The sequence below is a fragment of the Quercus robur genome, chromosome 8 (assembly GCF_932294415.1).
Source record: "Quercus robur chromosome 8, dhQueRobu3.1, whole genome shotgun sequence".
Classification (NCBI taxonomy): domain Eukaryota; kingdom Viridiplantae; phylum Streptophyta; class Magnoliopsida; order Fagales; family Fagaceae; genus Quercus; species Quercus robur.
The window spans coordinates 46,080,659-46,102,164 of NC_065541.1; the positions used below are offsets into that span (position 1 = coordinate 46,080,659).

The 21,506-nt window shown below is 33.7% G+C and overlaps 1 protein-coding gene across 1 annotated transcript; it reads left to right on the forward strand.

Moving 5' to 3' along the window:
- Positions 1 to 786: 786 nt before the first annotated feature.
- On the forward strand, positions 787 to 15,428 carry LOC126696171 (actin-related protein 2/3 complex subunit 1A-like). The gene is made up of 15 exons (XM_050392950.1): positions 787 to 1,082; positions 2,322 to 2,407; positions 4,375 to 4,451; positions 4,624 to 4,718; positions 6,463 to 6,532; positions 7,124 to 7,193; positions 8,741 to 8,814; positions 8,921 to 8,963; positions 10,268 to 10,349; positions 10,813 to 10,901; positions 11,017 to 11,102; positions 12,115 to 12,178; positions 14,570 to 14,676; positions 14,928 to 14,986; positions 15,101 to 15,428. The coding sequence occupies exons 1-15, from the start codon at positions 1,013 to 1,015 to the stop codon at positions 15,163 to 15,165; spliced, it is 1,137 nt and encodes a 378-aa protein (XP_050248907.1). The 5' UTR covers positions 787 to 1,012; the 3' UTR covers positions 15,166 to 15,428.
- The last annotated feature ends 6,078 nt before the right edge of the window (positions 15,429 to 21,506 follow it).

Sequence of the window (21,506 nt, forward strand, 5' to 3'; positions counted from 1 at the left end):
AGTATAACCTTTACAGTACCAGTTTACAATGCTCTTCCCTCTCTTTCTTAAATCATCCAACGTTGGTAATTATTCACAAACTGCAATACAAGCAAAGGATATTACTTTTTAGAGACTCTAAACTCCAAACAGTGCTCATGAAAGGATGGCATAACAAGTAGCAACTTTAAATTGACAATTCCTTTTCATCTTTCAACACATGATGTCCTCTTTTTCACCAAAACTCACCTAATTCTAGTTCCCAAGGGCCAAGATTGTGTTGTTCTAGTAAAAAAATGATCTAATAATATATAATTAGATTCACAAAATATATATATATATATATATTTCAAATTTAAAAAGAAAAATAATATGAGACAAAAATAAAATTAGATAACTATTCAAACTACAAAAAGTATCTTTCTCAAAAAAAAAAAAAAAAAAACTACAAAAAGTTATTACATGTTCTTATAATGTGTTATAAAAAAAAAAAAAAATACATGTTCTTATAATGTAAAACGTACTAAAATTAGATATATATATATATATATATATGCTTTCACTTGTTTTATAAACTAAATTCGCACTTTTATTTTTTGTTTTTTTTTTATATATATATGATAGGATTAATCTTAAGAAAATTTTCACCAAAAAAAAAAAAAAAAAAAATCTTAAGAAAAAGTAAGGTAGAAAATTAAAATTTTCAAAAAGATCATCAAAATGATAGCACGTGTCAAACACGTGCCCAACCTTCACCAAAAAAAAAAAAGAAAAAAAGAAAACGGTACATCTCTGTTGACTGTTGTATTTGCCATTTGGATCTGATTTGAGGTATTATTATTTGGTGAGATCTGTTCCCAGTTTACTCCCTTTCACGATTCCCCTTCTGTTTTTTCTTTCACACATTCATTTCATTTCATTTCCCCTATATTTCAAACTCACAAACACAAGAAACTTACCAAAATAGAAATCAAATCAAATCAAATTCAGACTTCAAAAGAAAATCGCTTTGAAACCAAACAAAAGCAAAGAAATGACTGCGATCGCAGTGAACCAGTTCGCTCAGTCCATCACTTGCCATGCTTGGGGCCCCGACCACTCTAGTACTCTTCTATTACTTTTCCTATCTTTTCTTTCTTACTCTGTTTGTTTCCCGATATTTTTTTTTTTTTTTTTTAAAGTAAGAAAATCGTTACTCGGCTCATGGATCAGGTTAATTTTGTAGTTGGGGGAAAAGCGTTAGTGTTTTAGAGTCAATGTTTTTGTTTTTATTTGAGCATTTTATTTTTGGGCCCTGATTAGCTGGTAGTGGTTGATGATTGAGTCTTTTTTGGCTTGGAAATTTGATGGAATATTGTGTGATTTTGAATTTATGCAGTGATCTGTTGCTTTGTTTGTGGCACTGTTTGGCTCCTGAGAAATTGTTGGAAGGGTTTTGTGAAGTTTGCAGAGAACTGTATTGTTTATTTGATTGATTTAGTTATTGGTGTTGAACAACATTATAATCTGAGCTTTTAGATCTAAAAGGGGATGATTTGGGGTATTTTGGCATTGCGTATATAAATTTGTGAATAGGGGGTTTTTGATTGTATTGTTGTTGTTGTAATTTTCTTTTGCATAAAGTGGGGCAGAAAATGATGGATATTGTGGTTGGTTATATTCTGAATTGTAAACAAATGGAATGGTGTTGAAACAAATCTTTGCTCAATATGTTAGGATTGTTTAAAGTGATTAATCTCTTTTCGTTTTGCGTACTTCATGTGAGCAAGCTAAAAGAAGGTATTTGCTACTTGCGGCGGTATCTTTTGACCCCAAAAATTTATTATGCAGTCCCTTTGTGTAGTTTATTTACCATATTGACTGCAATGAGATGGTGGTTCTAGAACAAATGTTAGATTTGCTACCATCTAGTTTGATGAACAATTCTGCCCACATAGGATTGTAATTTTTGTATATACCAACAACAAAAAAGGTGTTTCTTTAGATGTAAAGTTTCTGATTCTTTTGTATAATAAAAAAATACTTATTTTTTCTCTTAATTTTGAGTACTACATTATCAGGTTGGCTTTACTATTACTTTAGTGGAAGGGCCTTGGATAGTGTGGAGGAATTTAGATACTTTGCATGAATTTTATTTTTTGTTTCATTTTATTTTCATTGCTTATGTTTGATGAATACTCTGTATTTTTTTATAAAAATATATTCTGTTTAGTGCTTCTTTGTCAATACTTAGTACCAGGGCCTCCATCAAATGACTTTCTTAAGAGTATTATTCATTAGTTTGAATCACTCTTTTTTTTTCCCCCATGAAGTGTTGTAATATATTTTAATTTCCTTTGTAGTGGTTGCATTCTGTCCCAACAATAATGAGGTTCATATCTATAGATTATCACAAGACAAGTGGGAAAAGGTGCATGTTCTTGAAAAGGTACTCTTCAAAATCTTTCACTCAGTAGAGAAGACGGTTCAAGTCTTATGAATGAGTAGAAGATATTTTGATTTGTCAATTGGGGTGTCATTTTGGATCATGTACATTAGGGTCTGTTTGGATACCGCTTATGGTTGAAAATTGAAAACACTATAGCAAAATAATTTTTAAATGTGTAAATAGTGCCGTGGAACCCAGTTTTAACTCAAAATTTGCTAAATTCCGTACTTGTGGGTCTCGTGAACAGTGCACGGGACCCACAGAAAAACATCAAACACACTAAACTTTCAGTTTTTAGTAACATCCAAACTCACACTTAAATTAAGAAATGTAAACTTATTTTGCCTTAGAAAGGAAAATTTGAGTATTTTGGCACTAGGGAGGATTTATCAAGCTGTTTGATGAGCTACCTACTGACACTTGGCTAATTGATATCACATCAAGAAGTCCAACTCTAGGAGCATAGATGTAAATTACATGATCGTTGCTTTGTATATGTTATGATAATGCCTATAAAAAAAAATGTTGCGATAACAACAAATTTGATACCAGTTTTTTGAAATTTGGGACTAGAAAAAGTGCATTCACACAAGTAGGAAATTAAAATGTGCATAGATGATAAATTTTTAACATGATTTGGCCAATTCCATCCCTACATATACAGGCAATGCCAACCAAAATCTATAATCAATTTGATGGATTACGACCATTTTCATCCAATCCTCACAAACAAACTAGCATACTCTTACAAAAACAACTCACAAACCTCACAAATACAAACACACTCAAGACATCTCACAAGCACAAACTAACCAAACTCTTAGTTTACCCAAAACATGCACTCAATACTAACTCACACACTTAACACTCTCACAAGCCTAAACCTAGGAATCACCGACATAGGTACAGGTACGGGTTCAACACAGCGACATGAGCAATTTTTGAAAAATTATAGCATAACATGGCAGGCATGACACCAGTACGACACAAGCATGACACCCCAAATGAAGTGTCTATGCTTCCTAACCTAAAACCTCAATACATCCCAAACAAGATGATCATTGTTCTCACCCCACTTGGGTTGTGTCTAAACAAGTGGTGGAGTTGCTACCTGAAGCAAGCATCACCTTCATCTCAAGATTAACTTTGGGCTTTGATACCAATTTGATGTGATGACAAAGGCTCTGATATTGGTTTGTTGAAATTAAGTGCATTCACTCTTGGTCGTCATCGAAATGGTTATATTTGATCCATCATTCCTCATTGCTTATTGTGGTGTCTTTGGAGGGAGAGGAATAGTAGATATTTTGAAGATTTTGAGAGATCTATTCCGGACCTCAAGCTTCTCTTTTTTAGAACTTTAAGGGATTGGTTGTTTGCTTTGCAAAATAAATCATTCCCTTCTTTTATTTATTTCCTAGACTCTTGCAATTTTTGTATTTGATATCTTTTCCCTTGTTCACTCCCTATGCACTAGGGTGTTCCTTTTTTATCAATATATCTTATTACTTATCAAAAAAAGAAAAAAAAAAAGAAAAGTGCATTCACTCATGGCCAAGGTTGGTTTCTTGGATGCACCACTCTGCTGATGAAGAAACTAGGCCCTCACCTTGCCTGGGATTATTTTGAAGAGATCTTAACTAGAGATATAATACTCAATTGATTGCTTTTTTTCCTTTACTTGTATTGAAATTGTTCTCATTGACCCCTTGCCCCTCTCTTCTCTTTGATTGATAACATCTTTGCTATTTATTGGAACATGTGTACATGCTTGTGTAATGAGATGCAGAATTTATGACATACAAGTAATTTTTAAAATATGTATTAAAAAAAAAAACTTATGACATACAAGTTATATCAGTGTTAATAAATCTTTTGTTGTCAGGTTTTCATCATTTATACTTAATTTTGATGAAGACATTGTGTCAATAATGTCTCAGCAATTTTTCCATTTTGTCCTGAAACAGCATGACCAAATTGTTTCTGGGATAGACTGGAGCCCAAGGTCCAACAGAATTGTAACTGCATCTCATGATCGGAATTCGTGAGTACCATGTGTTTTTAGATTTTTGTTTTTCATATGCTTTTTCTGTGCGAGATATCTAGAGTAAAAAAGCTTTTGCATCTCTCTGTCTCTCTTGCACACACGCATTTTTCACGTTACCTCTCAATTAATTATTTCTTTGATTCTGTTTCCTAATCTTTGGTGTTTCTAGATATGTGTGGAACCTAGAAGGATCAGAATGGGTACCAACCCTTGTTATACTTAGGCTAAACCGTGCTGCACTTTGTGTTCAATGGAGTCCAAAAGGTACTGGTCTTTTAATCCTTTTATATTTTTTTTGATAGGCAACTAAAACTTTATTAAAACCTTTCCCCTGGTACACAGGCAGTGTACTAAGGGAACAAAATAACTAAGCAAAAATACATAAATCTAAGAAATCCAAAAGGGAAGGAATAGAAAGATTGCTCATAGCAGTCATCCAATCAAACAAATAAATCAAGAAGAACTGTTTCAACTCAAGGATGGAACGCTCCTCCCCCTGAAAAGTTCAGTGGTTTGTTCTCCAAATAGTCCACATGATACACAATGGATGGCCCCTCAAATAAATGCTGTTTGATGCCAACCGACACCCCCATTCCAACAAGCTAGCAACTCCACCACTTGTTTAGGCATAACCCAAGAAACACTAAACATGCTAAACACAAGTTTCCATAGACTATATGCATAAGAACAGTGAAGGAGTAGGTGATCCACTGATTCCCAACTATTCTTACACGAAATTTCTCAAGAAATCAGTGCAATGGAAAATCCTGAATTTGAGACATTCTACACAAAAAAATATTCTTTTAAATGAAGGTATAACGACACATATATTCCTCTTCCTCAGATTGTCCAATGTAAGGATCTTTCCCTTAGCAGCTGTCCAATTGAAAATACCTACCTTAGAAGGAGCCTTCACCTTCCAAATACTTTATCCAGTGTAATCCTTTTATATTACTGAAGAGACTATCATGTTAAGTGCAACCAGTAGTTATACATTTTTTGTCTATTAACTTTCTCATACCATCAGGTCATGTGCATAAATATCAAATGCATGAAACCATAGAGGGAGACACCAAGACCCAGGATAATAAAAATGATGGGTCTCATGAGCTTTGAAGTTATGAAGTTGATTTTGTGTTTGCTAGATATTGGATTTATAATTTTCTTAGTCTAACTTTTAGAGGGTTAATATAATTTTTTTTATGGGGTATAAGTGTAATATTAATATCTTTTGAGAAGTTTATTCTAAAATCATTGACATACATGACTACTAAGGCTTAAGTTGGAAGCATATCATTTTTAGCTTAATAAACTCAAGGATGGAAGGCTGAGGATACTTATGATTTGTAAACACAATTGACATACTATTGAAGAAGTCATGGTTGACTAATATCAGAATATTTTTACCACATAAAAAAGGGTAATGTACAAGACCAAACCTATTTCCCAATGGAGGTAATGGTTGATTAAAAAAGGGGGGGGGGGGGGGGGGGGGGGAGGTCATGTATAGGTGCGAACCTATTCCCTCATGGAAGTCTCAGTTTAACAAGAAAAATAATAGAATATTTAGCAAGAGGTTAGCATATGTTAACATCTGGATGTTCCCTGCACTCAGACACATGTATCGAGGTTCATGTGTTATTGCTTGATGCCAAAGGATGCGTAATAACATATTGTTTTGGTTTATTGCCAGTATTGGTTGTTATGGTTATTCTTAATTAAAAAAGTCTCATGGTTTTGCAATGAACTTGCACTTAGATGCATAGGCTTACATGTTTCATGAAACATATATAAACAGACATGGACCTGCTGTTGGTTTATCTTGATTGAAAGAAACAATAAGAAACTTTGTGTCGTACCTTTGTTGTCTGTCCTGATATTTAAAAGATGATTCTGTTTTTTGTTAATTATAACTTTGTCCTAGAAACTGGGACTATAAATCTAGAACTTTCTGCACTCTTGACATGTCATATAAGCTTCCTGAGTTGATCTTTTTCTTTACCTGCAGAAAACAAGTTTGCTGTTGGCAGTGGGGCTAAAACTGTTTGTATATGCTACTATGAGCAAGAGAATAACTGGTAATTGTCTTTCTGTGTCCTTTTCATATACTTGCTTTCACTTTTAGTTGAGTATGTCTATTCAAAAAAAAAAATTGTTTGGAAATGTGAATTGCATTGATTTGCTTTTACATGAACTCCTTGCATGACTGCATACTTATGTCTTTAAATATATTTACATAAAACTTGTTTTCAACACCATTCCTATGCTTATACATTATTTATTTCTTAAAGTGCTTACCACAAGAGAAACGGTGCCCCTACATTATCTATGAAATGGTAAAGCCTGTAATTATTTTCAATTATGATCACGTAGTGAAGTTGATGGTCAATTGCTAGCAAATGCCAGATTTCCCAAGTTTTCCTTTGTAATTTTTTCTTTGCATGAGCATGATTTTGTTTGACAGACCTCATTTTGGTAAAATTACTCATAGAGCATTTAAAATCAATTCTGGATATTGGTTTTGTGTAGATGTGCTTAGTTTGTGAAGTATTTTGCATGTAATGGTTGATGGATAATGTTAACTTGGGTTAAAGCAGTTTAAATGATTGATCATTTTATGTCTCTTAAGTTGCTCATGGCTAATATGTTTGTGTTATACTGTTATGCAGGTGGGTCAGTAAACTTATCAGGAAAAGACATGATTCTTCTGTGACAAGTGTTGCTTGGCATCCCAATAATGTGCGTAATTCTATCATATTTTGTACGTTTCCTTTTTTATGCTTTTAAAGTGGTTGTGTACTTTTATCTTCTTAAAAATCGTGGACACACGTGGCTTGCAAATCAGTGTCTACATGTATATTTTTGGATCTTTTTTATTATAAGTAAGATTTATATTTTTTGATTTTATCCAGATTAGAGTCCTGTCTTACAAACTAGAGATCTTTGCTTGTGACAAATAATTGTTGTAGGAGAAAACTCTTAAATGCTAAGGATGTTACCTTCTGATTTTATGCACCTTGTCGGATACTTGTTTGGAGCGCGGAGAGAAGATCAAGCAAATCTCTCTTTGCTTAAAGTATTTACTGTTTCTTGCGAAGCAATTATATGGGCTCTCTTAACCCTGCTCTTTTTTGTTTGTTATTAGAAGTGGAAAGGAAGATATATTAAGCAAAGAAACCCAAGAATTAGATGGTGGAGGTTTGAAGGAATAGAATGATCAAAGAAGGTAAGTGGGACGTAGAGGAAGATGTTGATAAGATGTGGGATGAAATAATTAGTTGTATTAAAAGAATGGCTAAAAATATGTGGATAACCTAAATGATGCGGGTTACCGATAAAGGAGAATTGGTGATGAATTAGGAGGTCTAAGTAGCACTTAGATTAAAGAGAGATATATAGAAGCCTACTTAGATGTAGAGTTAATACTAATTATGGAAAGTTATAAAAGGGAAGCAATCAAGTTGGTCCAGGGGCTAGATTCTATTAAGGCTTATGATGTGTTATATAGCAACTTTTGGGGATGGAGGATGGAAGAAAGAATGTTTACATTTTTACCAAGATAGGGAAAATGAAAACAAGAGATTTGAAGAGTGCCAAGACTGTCAAGTGCATTAAAGATGAAGATCAAAGAATGTTGTTAGTAAAGGAGAAGGAGATTAAAAAGAGATAGAAGAGGTATTTCGACAAATTTTTTAATGAAAGCCATACAAGAAATTGGAGCAAACTGAATAATTCAATTGATGATAGATGCCAAATGAAGAAGTTGTTTAAAGATTGAGGTGGTTCCGATTGATTAAAAGATGTAAGTGAATCACTTGAGATGGTTTGGTTATTTGTAAATAAGAACAATGAATGCATTGGTGAGGAAGAGTGATCTGATTCAAATTGAGGCCTTGAGGAACTGAAAAGAGGAAGAGAAAGACTTAAAAATAACATTAATAAATGTAGGAAAAAAGGACATGTTAATTGTGAAAGTAACAGACAACATGATTTTGGAAAGTGGCAGAGAAGAGTACATGTGGCCAACCCTGATTAGTTTATTAAGGATCCATAGTTGACCCCATGGTTTTGGGACTAAAACTTTGTTATTGTTGTTTGCTATTGTTTATCACTATCGTGTTTTTTTTTCCCATATGTTATTTTATGCAACTGTTTCCTTTTTCTCTGTTAGTTGTTGAACATTTAAATTGCAAGTTAATTGTTAGAAGCTGAATAATCATTCTTTTATTATAAACGGGAAAGGTAGCTATTTACTGTATCTGAGTATTGTTTGCTTATAACTACAGATTCTTCTTGCAACAACATCCGCAGATGGGAAATGCCGAATATTTTCCACCTTCATCAAAGGTGTTGACACAAAGTAGGTCAAATATATATGCAAAGCATTGTCAGATTTTAGAATTTTGTCAATTTTGTTATGATATTTGCAATATGGTATTTATTGTTGCTAAATGAAAATGTTTCAGGGATTCAAGAACAGGCCCTTCTTCAGATTCGAAATTTGGAGAGGTTCAGGATCTATTCTTTTCCCTTGTAGTATTAGATTGTATTGTGTGTTTAATATGTTGGAAGAAAGTCATTACAGAAGTTTTTATTGTTAATTTTATATTTGTTTTTGGGTTTGATTGCACATTTTTTTGTGCAACTGTTTGTGGACATTTTCCTGTAAAAATGAAATAATTACAAACTCTAGGAACCAAAAAGAGGTATTACTCTTTAGATTCTTCAATTGTGCGTAAATCTTCTTTGTTAATATAAGATTTTATTACTTAAAATGATCTTCCAATTTATTTTTCTTTGTTACTTGGACAAACATCTAAAGTTCCTTCCTCACAATTTACTGGAGAAAAACCTCTACTCTGTGTTTAACATGATGTTATCTAAATTGAAAATTAGTCCTAGGGGTAGATAAAGGGATTGAATATGTTATTTTTTTATCATGAAAAATACATTTTAGTTCCAATTAGTCTATGCTTGATAAACAATTTATCCATATTTATATAATTGGTATTAGTGATAGTCTAAACTGAACTTGTCCAAAAAAAAAAGATAGTCTAAACTGATCACCACCATCAATAATTGGGTTCTAATGAATTGGAGAACCTCGGGAATATTTAAGTATAAAAAATTCTGTTTTTTTTTTATTTATTTATTAAGCCAACAGCCTCTTAATATGGGAAAATTTAGGTTCATGCACAGATTTTTCATTAATATAAAATGAATCCTATACGTAATTTCGAGACTCCATTGTTTCCATCAGATGATGTCTCAGCTGAAAGGAAACTATTTAAATGTTTCGTTGAGGGGAGTTTGAAAAACAATGAGAAGTTGACACTGTTGAAATATATTAAGGATAAAAAATACTTGTATTATTTCTTTATTTAATGATTAAAGTTGGGTGAAGTCATACTCTGATTATCAGTTTTGCTTGATTTTTGCTCACATTTGTTTTTATCTTTTATGTAAACTCATTGCTTTGTCCAAGCCAAACTCAGCTGGGTCTCAACCAGCTAAATTAGATGTTCTTGCAAATTATATTTGTACACAATTTGTGAACACTCAGGCCCAGCCAACCCTTAAATCTGAAACCCTACCAGTCACTAGCGAGCCATATTTTTCTTTCCTTCCATGGTTTATATGCATTGCCCACATGGTTCTCTATAATATCACTTTCCTAAAAAGGGTTCTAAATTAACTAGTGTATGATATGATTTTATTCTTCTACTAACCTGTCTTTGCCCTAACATAATTTGCATTCTCTTTCTTCACTCAAACTGGTGTGGCCTTATTATTTACTCTTTCTGGTGTAACAGCAAATTGTTCAGCTTGATCTCTCATTTTCTTGGGCATTTGGTGTGAAGTGGTCACCAAGTGGCGATACCTTAGCTTATGTAGGTCAGAAATATCCTTCCTCTGCATTTTATTTACGAAAAGTTTTTGGCCTGGCTTATATTGACTTGCAGTAGTTGAAACTTGGCTATAGGCACTCTGAATATTTAACTGTCTTATTCATTGCATTTATCTGGTAATAAATTGACAGGAACTGCTTTCAAAGTTGATATTTGTGTCACAATTCTATAATGCTGTTCACCTTTAGCATGCTTTATCAAATTTTAACTTAATTTAAAGAATGATTTTTTTTTTTTTGCTCCTAGATTGCCATTACTGCCAGGATTTTTTCTTAATTTATGAGTTTCTAACTGTTCTATTTGTTATCCATTGTCTGCAATTAGCATCAGAAAAAGTTATCTGGACTTTTGAAAGTTTGATTGAATCCATCCTTTTCTTACTGTATAACATTGGAACTGAATGAGTCTGTTTTTGTTTTCTTATGACTACCATTTTTAATATTTTACAGGCCATAATTCTATGATTTACTTTGTTGATGAAATTGGTCCTTCTCCTTTGGCTCAAAATGTTGCATTCCGTGATTTGCCTCTCCGTGATGTGGGTCAGCATCCTTTCTGTTAACCTTTTTAGACTATAATAGTTTTCTTCACATAATTCCACTAACTTGAATTTCAATATGCAAATTGTGGACAAACATATGGTGTTTTTTCAGGTTCTATTTGTTTCTGAGAGAATGGTCATTGGAGTGGGATTTGACTGCAACCCTATGGTTTTTGCAGCAGACCAAAGAGGAATATGGTATGTAAAATCTTTTTAAAAGCTATCCATATGGGCATCATATATATATATATATATATTTGTGTGGGACTGCACATGCACGCATATGTATAAATCACCAAGGTGGAGGGTTGTTTCAAAAGTTGAGAATGGGCCATACTTAGGCAAGGCCGGCCCTAGGCTTAGGCCACTTAGGCAATCGCCTAGGGCCCCCTAATAGAGAAAGGCCCCCAAATTTTGGGGCAAAAATTGAAATATATATTTTTAAATTTTTTTTTTTTTTTTTGAGATATAGGAAAAAAATTTAATTTTACATTTTTCCTCTACTTTTAAGAAGTACCAAAGAATTGAGTAATGCTATAGATAATACAACTTTAAATACATAAGGCTTACAAATATGTGTCACTAATCACAAGAAATAATTTAAATAGGAAAATGCTATAAATTTTACTTTAAAACCTTTTCAAATTGTTGTGACAATTAATATGATTTGTATACATCAACAACTTATTAAATGCATTTTTAAATTACTTAGTGATACATCTTTTTAAGCATCATGTTGTAAAATTTATAATATCCTTAACATCATTCATTCAAATACTTCTTTATTATCTTCTTAAAGTGTCACTAATTACATTCATTGCTACAACATTTGGAAGTTTTTTTAGTAAAATTTGTTATAGTTTTAGCATTTCTTAAAAAAAAAAAACATATTACAAGATAAAAAGAATGCATTTTTGTGCACCAATAATTATGATATTGAAAACTAGTTAAATATTATTTAATTAATAACAAAAATGCCTCATTTAAATATATTGCCTTAGGCCTCAAAGTTTGTAGGGCCGCCTCTGTACTTAGGTAATAAAAATCCCAAAAAAGTGCCCAACCCTCAGCATGATTTGATTGTATGTCTCTGTTCTCTCTAGTACAACTACATAGACACTATAAAAAACCTACCCCCAACACAGAATTATGTCTTATCTTTTCTTCAAGTAAAATAGTTAAGTGATATGTGTGCCTTTTGGATTTGTAGGAGCTTTATAAGATTCCTTGGCGAAAGGAAAACAATTTCTTCAGGATCAAAATATGGTTCACAGGTGCGTAGATGATTAATTGTATGTCATTTTAGTTGTTAATCTGAAATAGTATATGGGTAGCTAAAATCATATAAGCCTTTTCCAATCCATAATACCAGGAAATTATGAAAATTGATGAGCTCATTGAAAAATGTCAGCTGTGTGATGATGTTGAAAATTTTCAGGACACGCCAGGCTTAGGCAAGGGCTAGGTTTCATTACAATGTGGATATGAGGCCAAATCTTTTCTGCTTATTGGTCCATGATGTTTCTCTATATAAGAAAGAGTTTCATCTCTCATCAGATAACAATTTTTTTTCATCATATGCTGAAGTCATTTGGGTATTAGTGCCATTACAACTACTTATAATATTAACTTTTTTTTTATTATTATATAAAATAGAATTTCTATTCTAACTTAATCTAAGTGTATATGTGTGTGAAGCTTTCTCCTGGAGACTTGAATTTTGTCCCTTGCCCCCCACACCCCACAAACACTTATACTTGTGGAGTGACTAACATACCAAGGGTGTGCGGTGGTACTTATAATATTAACTTTGGGTTTCAAAATAACTGTTAAATATGACCCATAATTTATAAACTATGAACTCTATATATGTATAATATGCAGTTTTACAAGAGAAGCAACAAAGGATGTTGAGAGTTCAGTCATTTCAACCACTTGAAAAGAGTAATAGAAAAATGGAAAACAATTAATGCTCTTGCATTCGGTACTGCTGATCTAAAAGACTTTAAAAGATGATATATTCTGAGTTTAAAACTTGAGAAGGCTTGGATATGCTTCTTTGTCCTGCTACAGATTTAGTTCTTAGTTTTTTTCTCTGTTAGGTGGTGTTAGAGAAATAGGAAGATATATTATGATTGTACCTTGTGTTGTATAGGTGGTACTCTTCTAGAGATGGTTATGAAATTTCTAGGAAGTTTCTTAGGGCTGAGTTGTCCCTGCATGCTTTCCCATTCAAGAATATTCCTGTCCTATGGAGGAGAGAGGGGTGGATGGTGTACAAAAGTTGGTAGAGGGATGCATGGGTGTGGGTTGTGGTGGAGTATCAGAGAGGAAGCACGTTACTTTTGAGATTGGAGAGGGCAATCGAGTAAGGCTTTGGTATGATCTTTGGAGTGGACACTTCCTCTGAAGGATCTATATCCTGTCTTGTTTGAGTGCTCGGCGGATAGGGAAGTTTTAGTCTCAGATGTGTTGGATCCTCAAGTGTACGGGATGGTTAGGAGTTGGAATCTGTGTTTCCACAGAGACTTTAACGATTGTGAGATGGAGGCAGTGTATTCTATTCTTGATCATATCTATTCCCAGATGCCTAGGGGAGGGGGTGATAGGAGAACATGGCAATTGAATAGGGGTGGGAGTTTTGATGTTTGATCTTACTATACTTGTGGCATCAATGCTTATTCTTTTCCCTGGAAGAGTATTTGGTGTATTGTGGCCCCAAAGAGCCAAAAGGATGTCTTTCTTTTTGTGGTCAGCAGTTTGGGGTAAGATTCTTATTATTGATAACCTTATTAAGAGGGGTTATCACAAGTGAATTGGTGTGGTATGTGTTGGTATAATGTGGGAAACGTTGGACCATCTTTTGCTCCATTGCGAGGTGGCCTGTGCTTTGTGGAGCGAACTGTTTGGGATTTAGTGGGAAAATTTTCTCAGATGTATGGAATCTAGTGTCGGCATGCTTGATGTGGATAGTATGGGAGGGAGGAACGGAATAGTCATATGTTTGAAGACGTTGAGAGACCTTTTGATCAATTGAAATCCTTGTTGATAAGTACTTTGCAAGTGGTCTCAGATGTGGTTTTAGGTTTAACACATTGTACTTGAAATTCAAACACTCTTTTAGATCTTCTATATAATCTTCTTGTCATTTTTTAAGATGCTCTGTTCATCATCATGAATGTGAAGTAATTTTCATTTTCAATAAAAATTTTTTTTAATTAAAAAAAAAACCCTAAAAAGAATTATATATAAAATAAAATAAAATAAAAGAAAAAAAAATAAAAGAAAAGAAAAAGGATTTGAACGTAAGACCCCACACAAACCCTCCTCCTCCCAAGCCTTAGTACTTGAGATAAAGGGCAAGTGGCTAATGCACTTGGTCAGTTGGGTATATGGATAGCCAACAATTCCAGGTGTTACATATTCTCACCCAAACTCCTATTTTAAAAGTTTGTTCTTTCAATCTCTGATAGCGTGATGAAAGCTAATAGGAAATGTGGAGCTAATTGTGGAGCGTTAAAAGATAGTTATCGGATGGAGTTGCACTATTATATATCTATTTAAAAATATATTGGGTTAATATTAGTCATATATTTCTATTTTGAATTCTCATTTCTTTTTAGGCCTCCCTAGGAGAGTTTCTGATTTCTATCTTTATTTACCAGTTTTCTGAAGCATTTGGGAAACTATATGGGCAATCAAAGCATGGATTGAGCAATGATGCTGTTGAACCTTCAAGATCACGTGGAGGCATTCATGATAACTGCATAAAGTACTAAGTTACTTCATAACTATTTTGTTGCTCCAAAAGTTTTTCTGGTTCCCTCGCTCTCTCTTTTTATATATATAGCCACACTTCCATTTTGAATATTGTGTATCCATCCCATATCTTATTTAGAGGTAGGTCCCCTAGAATTAATAAGGTGGGGTGGATAAACAATAAGCAAGTGGAATTGGGGCAACTGTTTCCCTTATTAATTATAATGAAGTTGAATGCATGGCAACATTTTTTGAAAACTGTAGTTGTATTCTGCCACTTAGACGGTCAGGGATCTCCACAGTAATGCGCTTCAGCACTTCAGGTTAGTGAAAAGGAAAAGAAAATCTTTACCAAATTCTTATTTAATTATTTGTGAACCACATTGCCAATTTTAGAAAGGCCCCCTTGCATTAATTCTAATGCCTCACTGTCACAGGATTGGATGGAAAAGTGGTTATATGGGATTTGGAGAACCAAGCAGATCTATCCGAATATTTATAAACATTGTTCCAGGGAAGTTTATCATCCTCTTACACTGTAAAGAATCTCTCCTAACAATATTGGACTTTTTAAAGTTCTTTGTAATATTAAATTGGTTGTGACCAACTGGTGATAATTCAACAGATAATCTAGCAGAAGTCTTTTACAAGTCCAAGTGATATTAGTTTTGTACTTAATGTTTGTGCAGTACATGTAATGTATGTGCTCTAAATTGGAAAAAGAACAGAAAATGTAATGTATGAGCTCTCTACAACTTTTATTCATTGTATTTGGTTGAGTGGTTGGAAAAGAGAAGATATTTTTCATTTAGTTCTGTGGGTAAACAAGTACAGTTTAGCATTGCTCTATACGGTCCAAACTCTAGTCCACTAAATTCTTTCATGCTACTACTTAGCTCAGCCGTGGGAAATGCTCTAGGCCACCAAATTCTTTCATGTTTAGCCCAGCTGTGGGCAGTACCACAGCAGATCCCAGGGTTTCAGGGTATAGAACTTACAGTTGTTTGAATTGAGTCCATGTGGCATAAAATTTTTATGTGAAATGTTATTCAATCTTAACTAATATTTAAAAAAAAAAAAAAAAAAAAAAATTTCTTGGAGGTTATGATGCAAAAATGCAGGTGCCTCTTCCAATCAAATGGTACAATGACTCGAAGTTCTATCATGACAAGCTAATACTTGAGCAACTCCATTTCATTCCCTACCAACATAGGCAAAAGAAATCTCTTTAAAAAACTAACATTTGTGTTTAGCGAGGTTCAATAGTAAAGGGCCTGCCTAAGACAAGTTTGGTTTATCAGATCTTAAAGCTTGAATTACCTAGTAAGTCTCCTTCCACATTCACACCAAAGGGCAAACTGAAAACACAAAATTGAAAGCACAAATGGCTGCTAAAGCTCTAGCACCTGAGCATTTGTACGGGTACCCATGTCTTCAAGAGATTTTGATGCAGCAGTGAATAAGCCTTGATCATTCTTAATCACGACTCCAACCCCAACCTTCTGTATATCTTTAAACACTACATCATATATGTTTTATTTTTGGGGGGACAAATGAGGGTGTTCATATCTCTTCGAGTATTTGACCTTTCAGGTGTATGTAGTTTCCCATCCAACACGCACTAGGTAATTACATGAAGAAATCCCATGAGAATAGCCTCAAGATGTTTTGAACTCAAGATCTTATAAAACAATACTGTATATGTTGATCTTGAATATATCTATACTTGGTAGCATCCAATGACTTTGAATTCTCAAAGTAGTACTCTGAACTCTAAAGTCACAACTTTATTTAAAACCTTATAAACTGATGTGCTTTCTGTGAAGCCACAATTTGATGCAATTGTAATGAATGGTTGAGATTGAGAGTCGGAAAAAGAAACTTTCAATTTCAACCATTAAATAAAAAATATTAAAAAGAAGTAATAAGTTAAGAATATAAAAAATATTGTAAAAGAAATGTGGATAATTGCATTAGGTGCAATATCCTAGGTATTGGCATCTAATCTCAATCCGTGAAACCAAATGTGGCAGTTGGATATAGTCAAGAAAGAAACATGTGTTTCTATGATTTCATATAAACCACAACATTGTAGCAATTTGAAATAATGTTTATTTGTTTAGAACCTACCCAAAAAAAAGTCAAGAGAGGAGACACCAACAACGTAACGCTAAATGGGAAGGTCGAAAGGGCGAATCAAAAAGAAATAAAACTCAATACAGTATATTCATTTATCTCAACAAAATTATAATAAAACTTGGAAAGTTACAACTCCTCACACACTCAACTCCCTTGTTTTATCTTAAACATAAATGTATTCCTTGGGACTCTCTCTCTCTCTCTCTCTCCAAAAAGCTAGACCCCTTTCAATGAGATGTGATGGGGATATTTATAGTCTAGGTGGATCAGTTCTGAGGAAAAAAAAAAAGTATTGTGGTAGTGGGATCCCGTCACACCATATGGGTCATTGCTAGGTTAGGGAAGAGGTTATATGCTTGCATTAGCCTTCCCTATTGTTCAAACGGGTCATTTAACACTTAATGATTGGTGGCTATCAATAGGAAAGAGTAATACATGCAGAGATGACAATTATCTTCCCATACAAGTTACCTCTCCTTTGCTCATGAGATTCTCATTTGATGAGTGATCTTCAGTTGTCTCGAATGCTCTACGATTACTGGTCTTGAATGCCTCATCGAGTGTTAAGAATGATTTTTTGCAGTGAAGTGAGATCAACAAGAACCTCAATTTTTCCCACATAAGCAGAAAGAATGAGCTAAACCTATTGTCCACCTCTAGCCAATCCAATTAGGTCATTCTTGGTCTCACCATCAGCGAAAAACTCGAACTTTGGGAGTCTCACACCAGCAACATTTTATTGCTTTGAGCAAACTTTAAGAGATGCATTTTGGACATTCTAGAGGACAATGTGCCTGTTATTCTCCCAGAAATACACTTGGCTTTAGTTAGGGCAAATGAGGCGGGCTTCATGATCTCTCCCATTGATTCCATTGTGGAGACAATCTTTTTAAGAATCTGCCGGAACTACCCTGTTAAAGCATCACTCTTCTTGAGAAGAGCACGAACTGTTGTAGCATTGATAAGGCGAGCTTTCATGACGCCAAGCATTGTTAGGGTGGGAACTACATTCAAGCGCTGGCTTTGGCTGGAAATCTTTCCAAATATTTAAAAATCAAAGATAATAAAATTGCTTAGTGCATTGAAGCATTGAAAGATATTTAAGAGAAATAAAATTTCACAGCTGTTGTAGTTTACTAGTCTCAGACTCGCGCGATGCGTGAGAATAAATAATTATTTTGTAGTTATCGTAAAATATATAATTTGTTCTCTAAGTTTTGTGGAAAATAATTTGTTCTCCCAAAAAGTTATACAATTTGTAAAATTATTTTTTATTTATCTATCTCAAAAAATATATCATCATTTTATTATTTGGATTTGTTTAATTGATATTATTTCTGTTTTAGGCTGTCCTCATTTTTCTAAAATATGTTATGGTGCATGATATTTTCCTTTTTTTTTCTTTTTTTTTTTTTCCCGCACAACTAAACTGTTTAATTTTCAAATATATTATTAAAATTAGGCAAAACTTATAATTATGTATAGTACTAAGATGTTGTTCCTTTAGTTTCCCCTCTTAAGATTCAGCCATGTGGTTATAATTAACTAAAATACACTTCCATCCTATGAGAAGAAAGTCACATAGTTAAATCTTAAATGGAGAACCTAATGAATAGTACCTAAGTACTATACCTAAGTTTTGTCCATTCAAATTTCTCATTCTCTTAAAAGAGATTATCATGATAATCAAAACTTATACAAAAGTGCACTTGATATTACTCAAATAGTTGATAGACGCATTCATATACATAACCAAGATTGTATTTTGATATAAAATCATTCTCACTTCCAAAATAACTAAATATTATGTCAAACAAAAATCAAACAAAACTTATAAAAGGGAGAGAGAAGAGTTGTGATGAAAAACTAAAGAAGAAAAAAAACGCCAAATCGTATTACCCAAAATGGTGTAATAAAAATATAATAATTTATCAATCTAAAGTATATATATATATATATATATAGAGAGAGAGAGAGAGAGAGAGAGAGAGAGAGAGAGAGAGAGAGAGAGAGAGAGAGAGAGAATAAGATAAGAAGAAGAGGAGTCAAAATAAAAGATATAGTTATGACTCAAACACCAAATTATTTAAGCCATACTATATAAAATTATATTCTTATACACTATCTTTATATTAAGATAACATTTAACAATCAAAGAAAAGAAAAGGAAAGATAATAACTTAAAAAAACAAAGCCAAATTGCATCAAATCAAAGTTGAGTTTTAAAGAACACATAAATTCATCAACCTAAAATAGAGATACAAAAAGTAAAAAAATCCACAAAACAAAAACATGTGTGTGAGAGAGAGAGAGTAATAACATTTTTTTGAGTGAGAAAATATGTATAGAATGGGAGAGAGAATAACAAATTTATAGTAACAGAATAATAAGAAGAGCCAAAATAAGATGAAAATGAAGGGATAAAGGAAGAGTGACATTAAGGTTGAGAACAATGAAGAACTGGAAAGGTAAAAGTGATGGGGAAATGATTGGAGGAAGTGTAACAGTAAGGTGCAAAATTAATAAGAAGAAAAAGAGTTAAAAATAATAGAAAAATAGGTGAATGATGTGGTTACTAATGTGACCCAACAAAAGCATAGCATTTAAATTCTCAGTTTCAACTTTTAAATATATATATATATAAATTAGAGTTGTAAGCATATGTAAGGAAAAAAAAAGTTACAGAAACTAATTTCAACAACAGATTTATATGCAAAGAAGGAATGCAATATCACATAATTTGTAAGGTGAGTAATATTAACTTCTCAAGAATGAGCAATAGAATAATTAGATGTAGTAGCAGTAAAATGAGTCATGACAAGGTTACAAAACTTCTAATGTGTTTGGATAAGAGCTGTACTTAGAAATAGTAAAAGGCTCGAAGATGCTGTCCAAGCTAGCATTTTAACCCAAAACAGTCCCTTAAAAAAAAAAAAAAAAAAAAAAAAAAAAAGTTCATATTAAACTACGTAGACTCCAATATAAACCAAATTTACTTATTTACAGTATCAAATACCAGTATCAAACTCATTATAAGGAACTGGCAATTAAAAACTCCATAAACGCATAATCCAGTCAACGAATTGCACTTAAGAATAAAAATCTCAAGCATCGACAAACATTGGAATGCTACAATTCAAAACTTGATGAAATACTCCTCATTAGACAAATTGGAAAAAGCTTTTTGTGGTTCAAAACTAAACTAACAATCGAGAGGAGGAGGACATTCAAACTTCGATAGGAGTGGATGAATTGGCGTTGGCCATGATGGTTGCCCAAGAAGGAATATAGATGTCACACGCATAGACACAATGGCAGCAAAGGCACAGACCCTCGTCCTCATGTTGCACGAGACAATGTAATTGCTAAATTGTAAGAAGACAATATCACCATCGTTTTGGTGGAAGGCTATGAATTTCACAGGCCCCTGGAGCTCCTCCTCCTCCTCCACTTTCTTATCGAAGAAGGTAGAACATTCTGAAATTATGCCCTTGTAGCAAACTTTGTGTTTCAGCGACCATGTACCTGCATTATCGTAATCTACAAGTTCCCAAACAGAAATATTGCTAGCATTGTTTTCACAATCACAATATCCAAGTCTACAATCGGGAGAGCGGTACATAGGGCTATAGAATAGCCTGAGGCGCCCTTGGAACACTCCAAAGGATATGAAACGCTCGATAGGCAAGATGGGTGGATCGATATAACGAAGGTGGCACTGTTGTGGGTCGAACACAACAAAGCCTTTGGTCATTCCGTTTTCACCATCTACATCCGCCCAATGCAGCATCCCATTGCAGGCAACAACACCGAGTCGCTTAGACTTAAATGAGAAGCGATACAATTCCCGTGGTGACTCTACAAATGAGTTGCACCATTCGTTAGTCTCAGAAGAAAATATCTCCATCCATAACTGAGTAGTCTTATCCGATTCAGTGAGAGAACGAATGCGTACCACCTTATATCTATAATTGGCATTTGTAATACATTCTTTGTAAGGTTCGCATATAAAGCCGACCAACATGGGTCTGTTGAAGCTTGACATCATGGGCGGAGACCGAGGAAGCGTGAGCCATTGTTTGGTAAGCGGATTGCAGATGTAGTAGTCGCTGTCTGACTTACAACACTGTAGAACTTCGTTGCATACCAGCAATAAGTCGTTGAACGATGCCTCAATGCAAAGCTTATTATATCTTCCAGGCGGAAGAAATTTGAGAAAATCGACTACACTGCCACTGTGGCCAAAGTCCTTGATGAAGGACTCAGAACTAGAATTATCGGATGGAAGAAACATGAACTTATCGTAGTGCTGTAACAGAAAAGTAAAGGGCTCTGAGGAATAGTAATGTTTACCGATTTGGTAGCGATGGTTAATGAAACCGAGGATAAAGTAAGGATGGGAAATAAGAGAAAACCAGTGCTTTGAGAGGGACATGCATAGGATAGCCGATCGGCAAGGCAGTCTATAAATGATCTCGAACAACACATCATCAGGAAGTTCTTCTATTCTGCTTGCACATGTAGATAGAGAAACGCACGGAACAAAATCAACCGCCATGGAAACAGCAGAGGCAGAAGCAGATATATGTTTGTTTTGGAAGAAAAGAAGTCTAGCATTTTCGTTTTACTTATACCTTACGCTGCTTAATCCTTGTACTTGTTGGTGTCCTTGTTTGTTAATAATCTGTAAAAGAGTTTTAAACT

Coding starts and splice junctions, on each gene's coding strand:
- LOC126696171 (XM_050392950.1), top strand. CDS start 1,013: ATGACTGCGATCGCAGTGAACCAGTTCGCTCAGTCCATCACTTGCCAT. Junction 2,408..4,374: donor AGGTGCATGTTCTTGAAAAG/GTACTCTTCAAA, acceptor GTCCTGAAACAG/CATGACCAAATTGTTTCTGG. Junction 6,533..7,123: donor TATGAGCAAGAGAATAACTG/GTAATTGTCTTT, acceptor ACTGTTATGCAG/GTGGGTCAGTAAACTTATCA.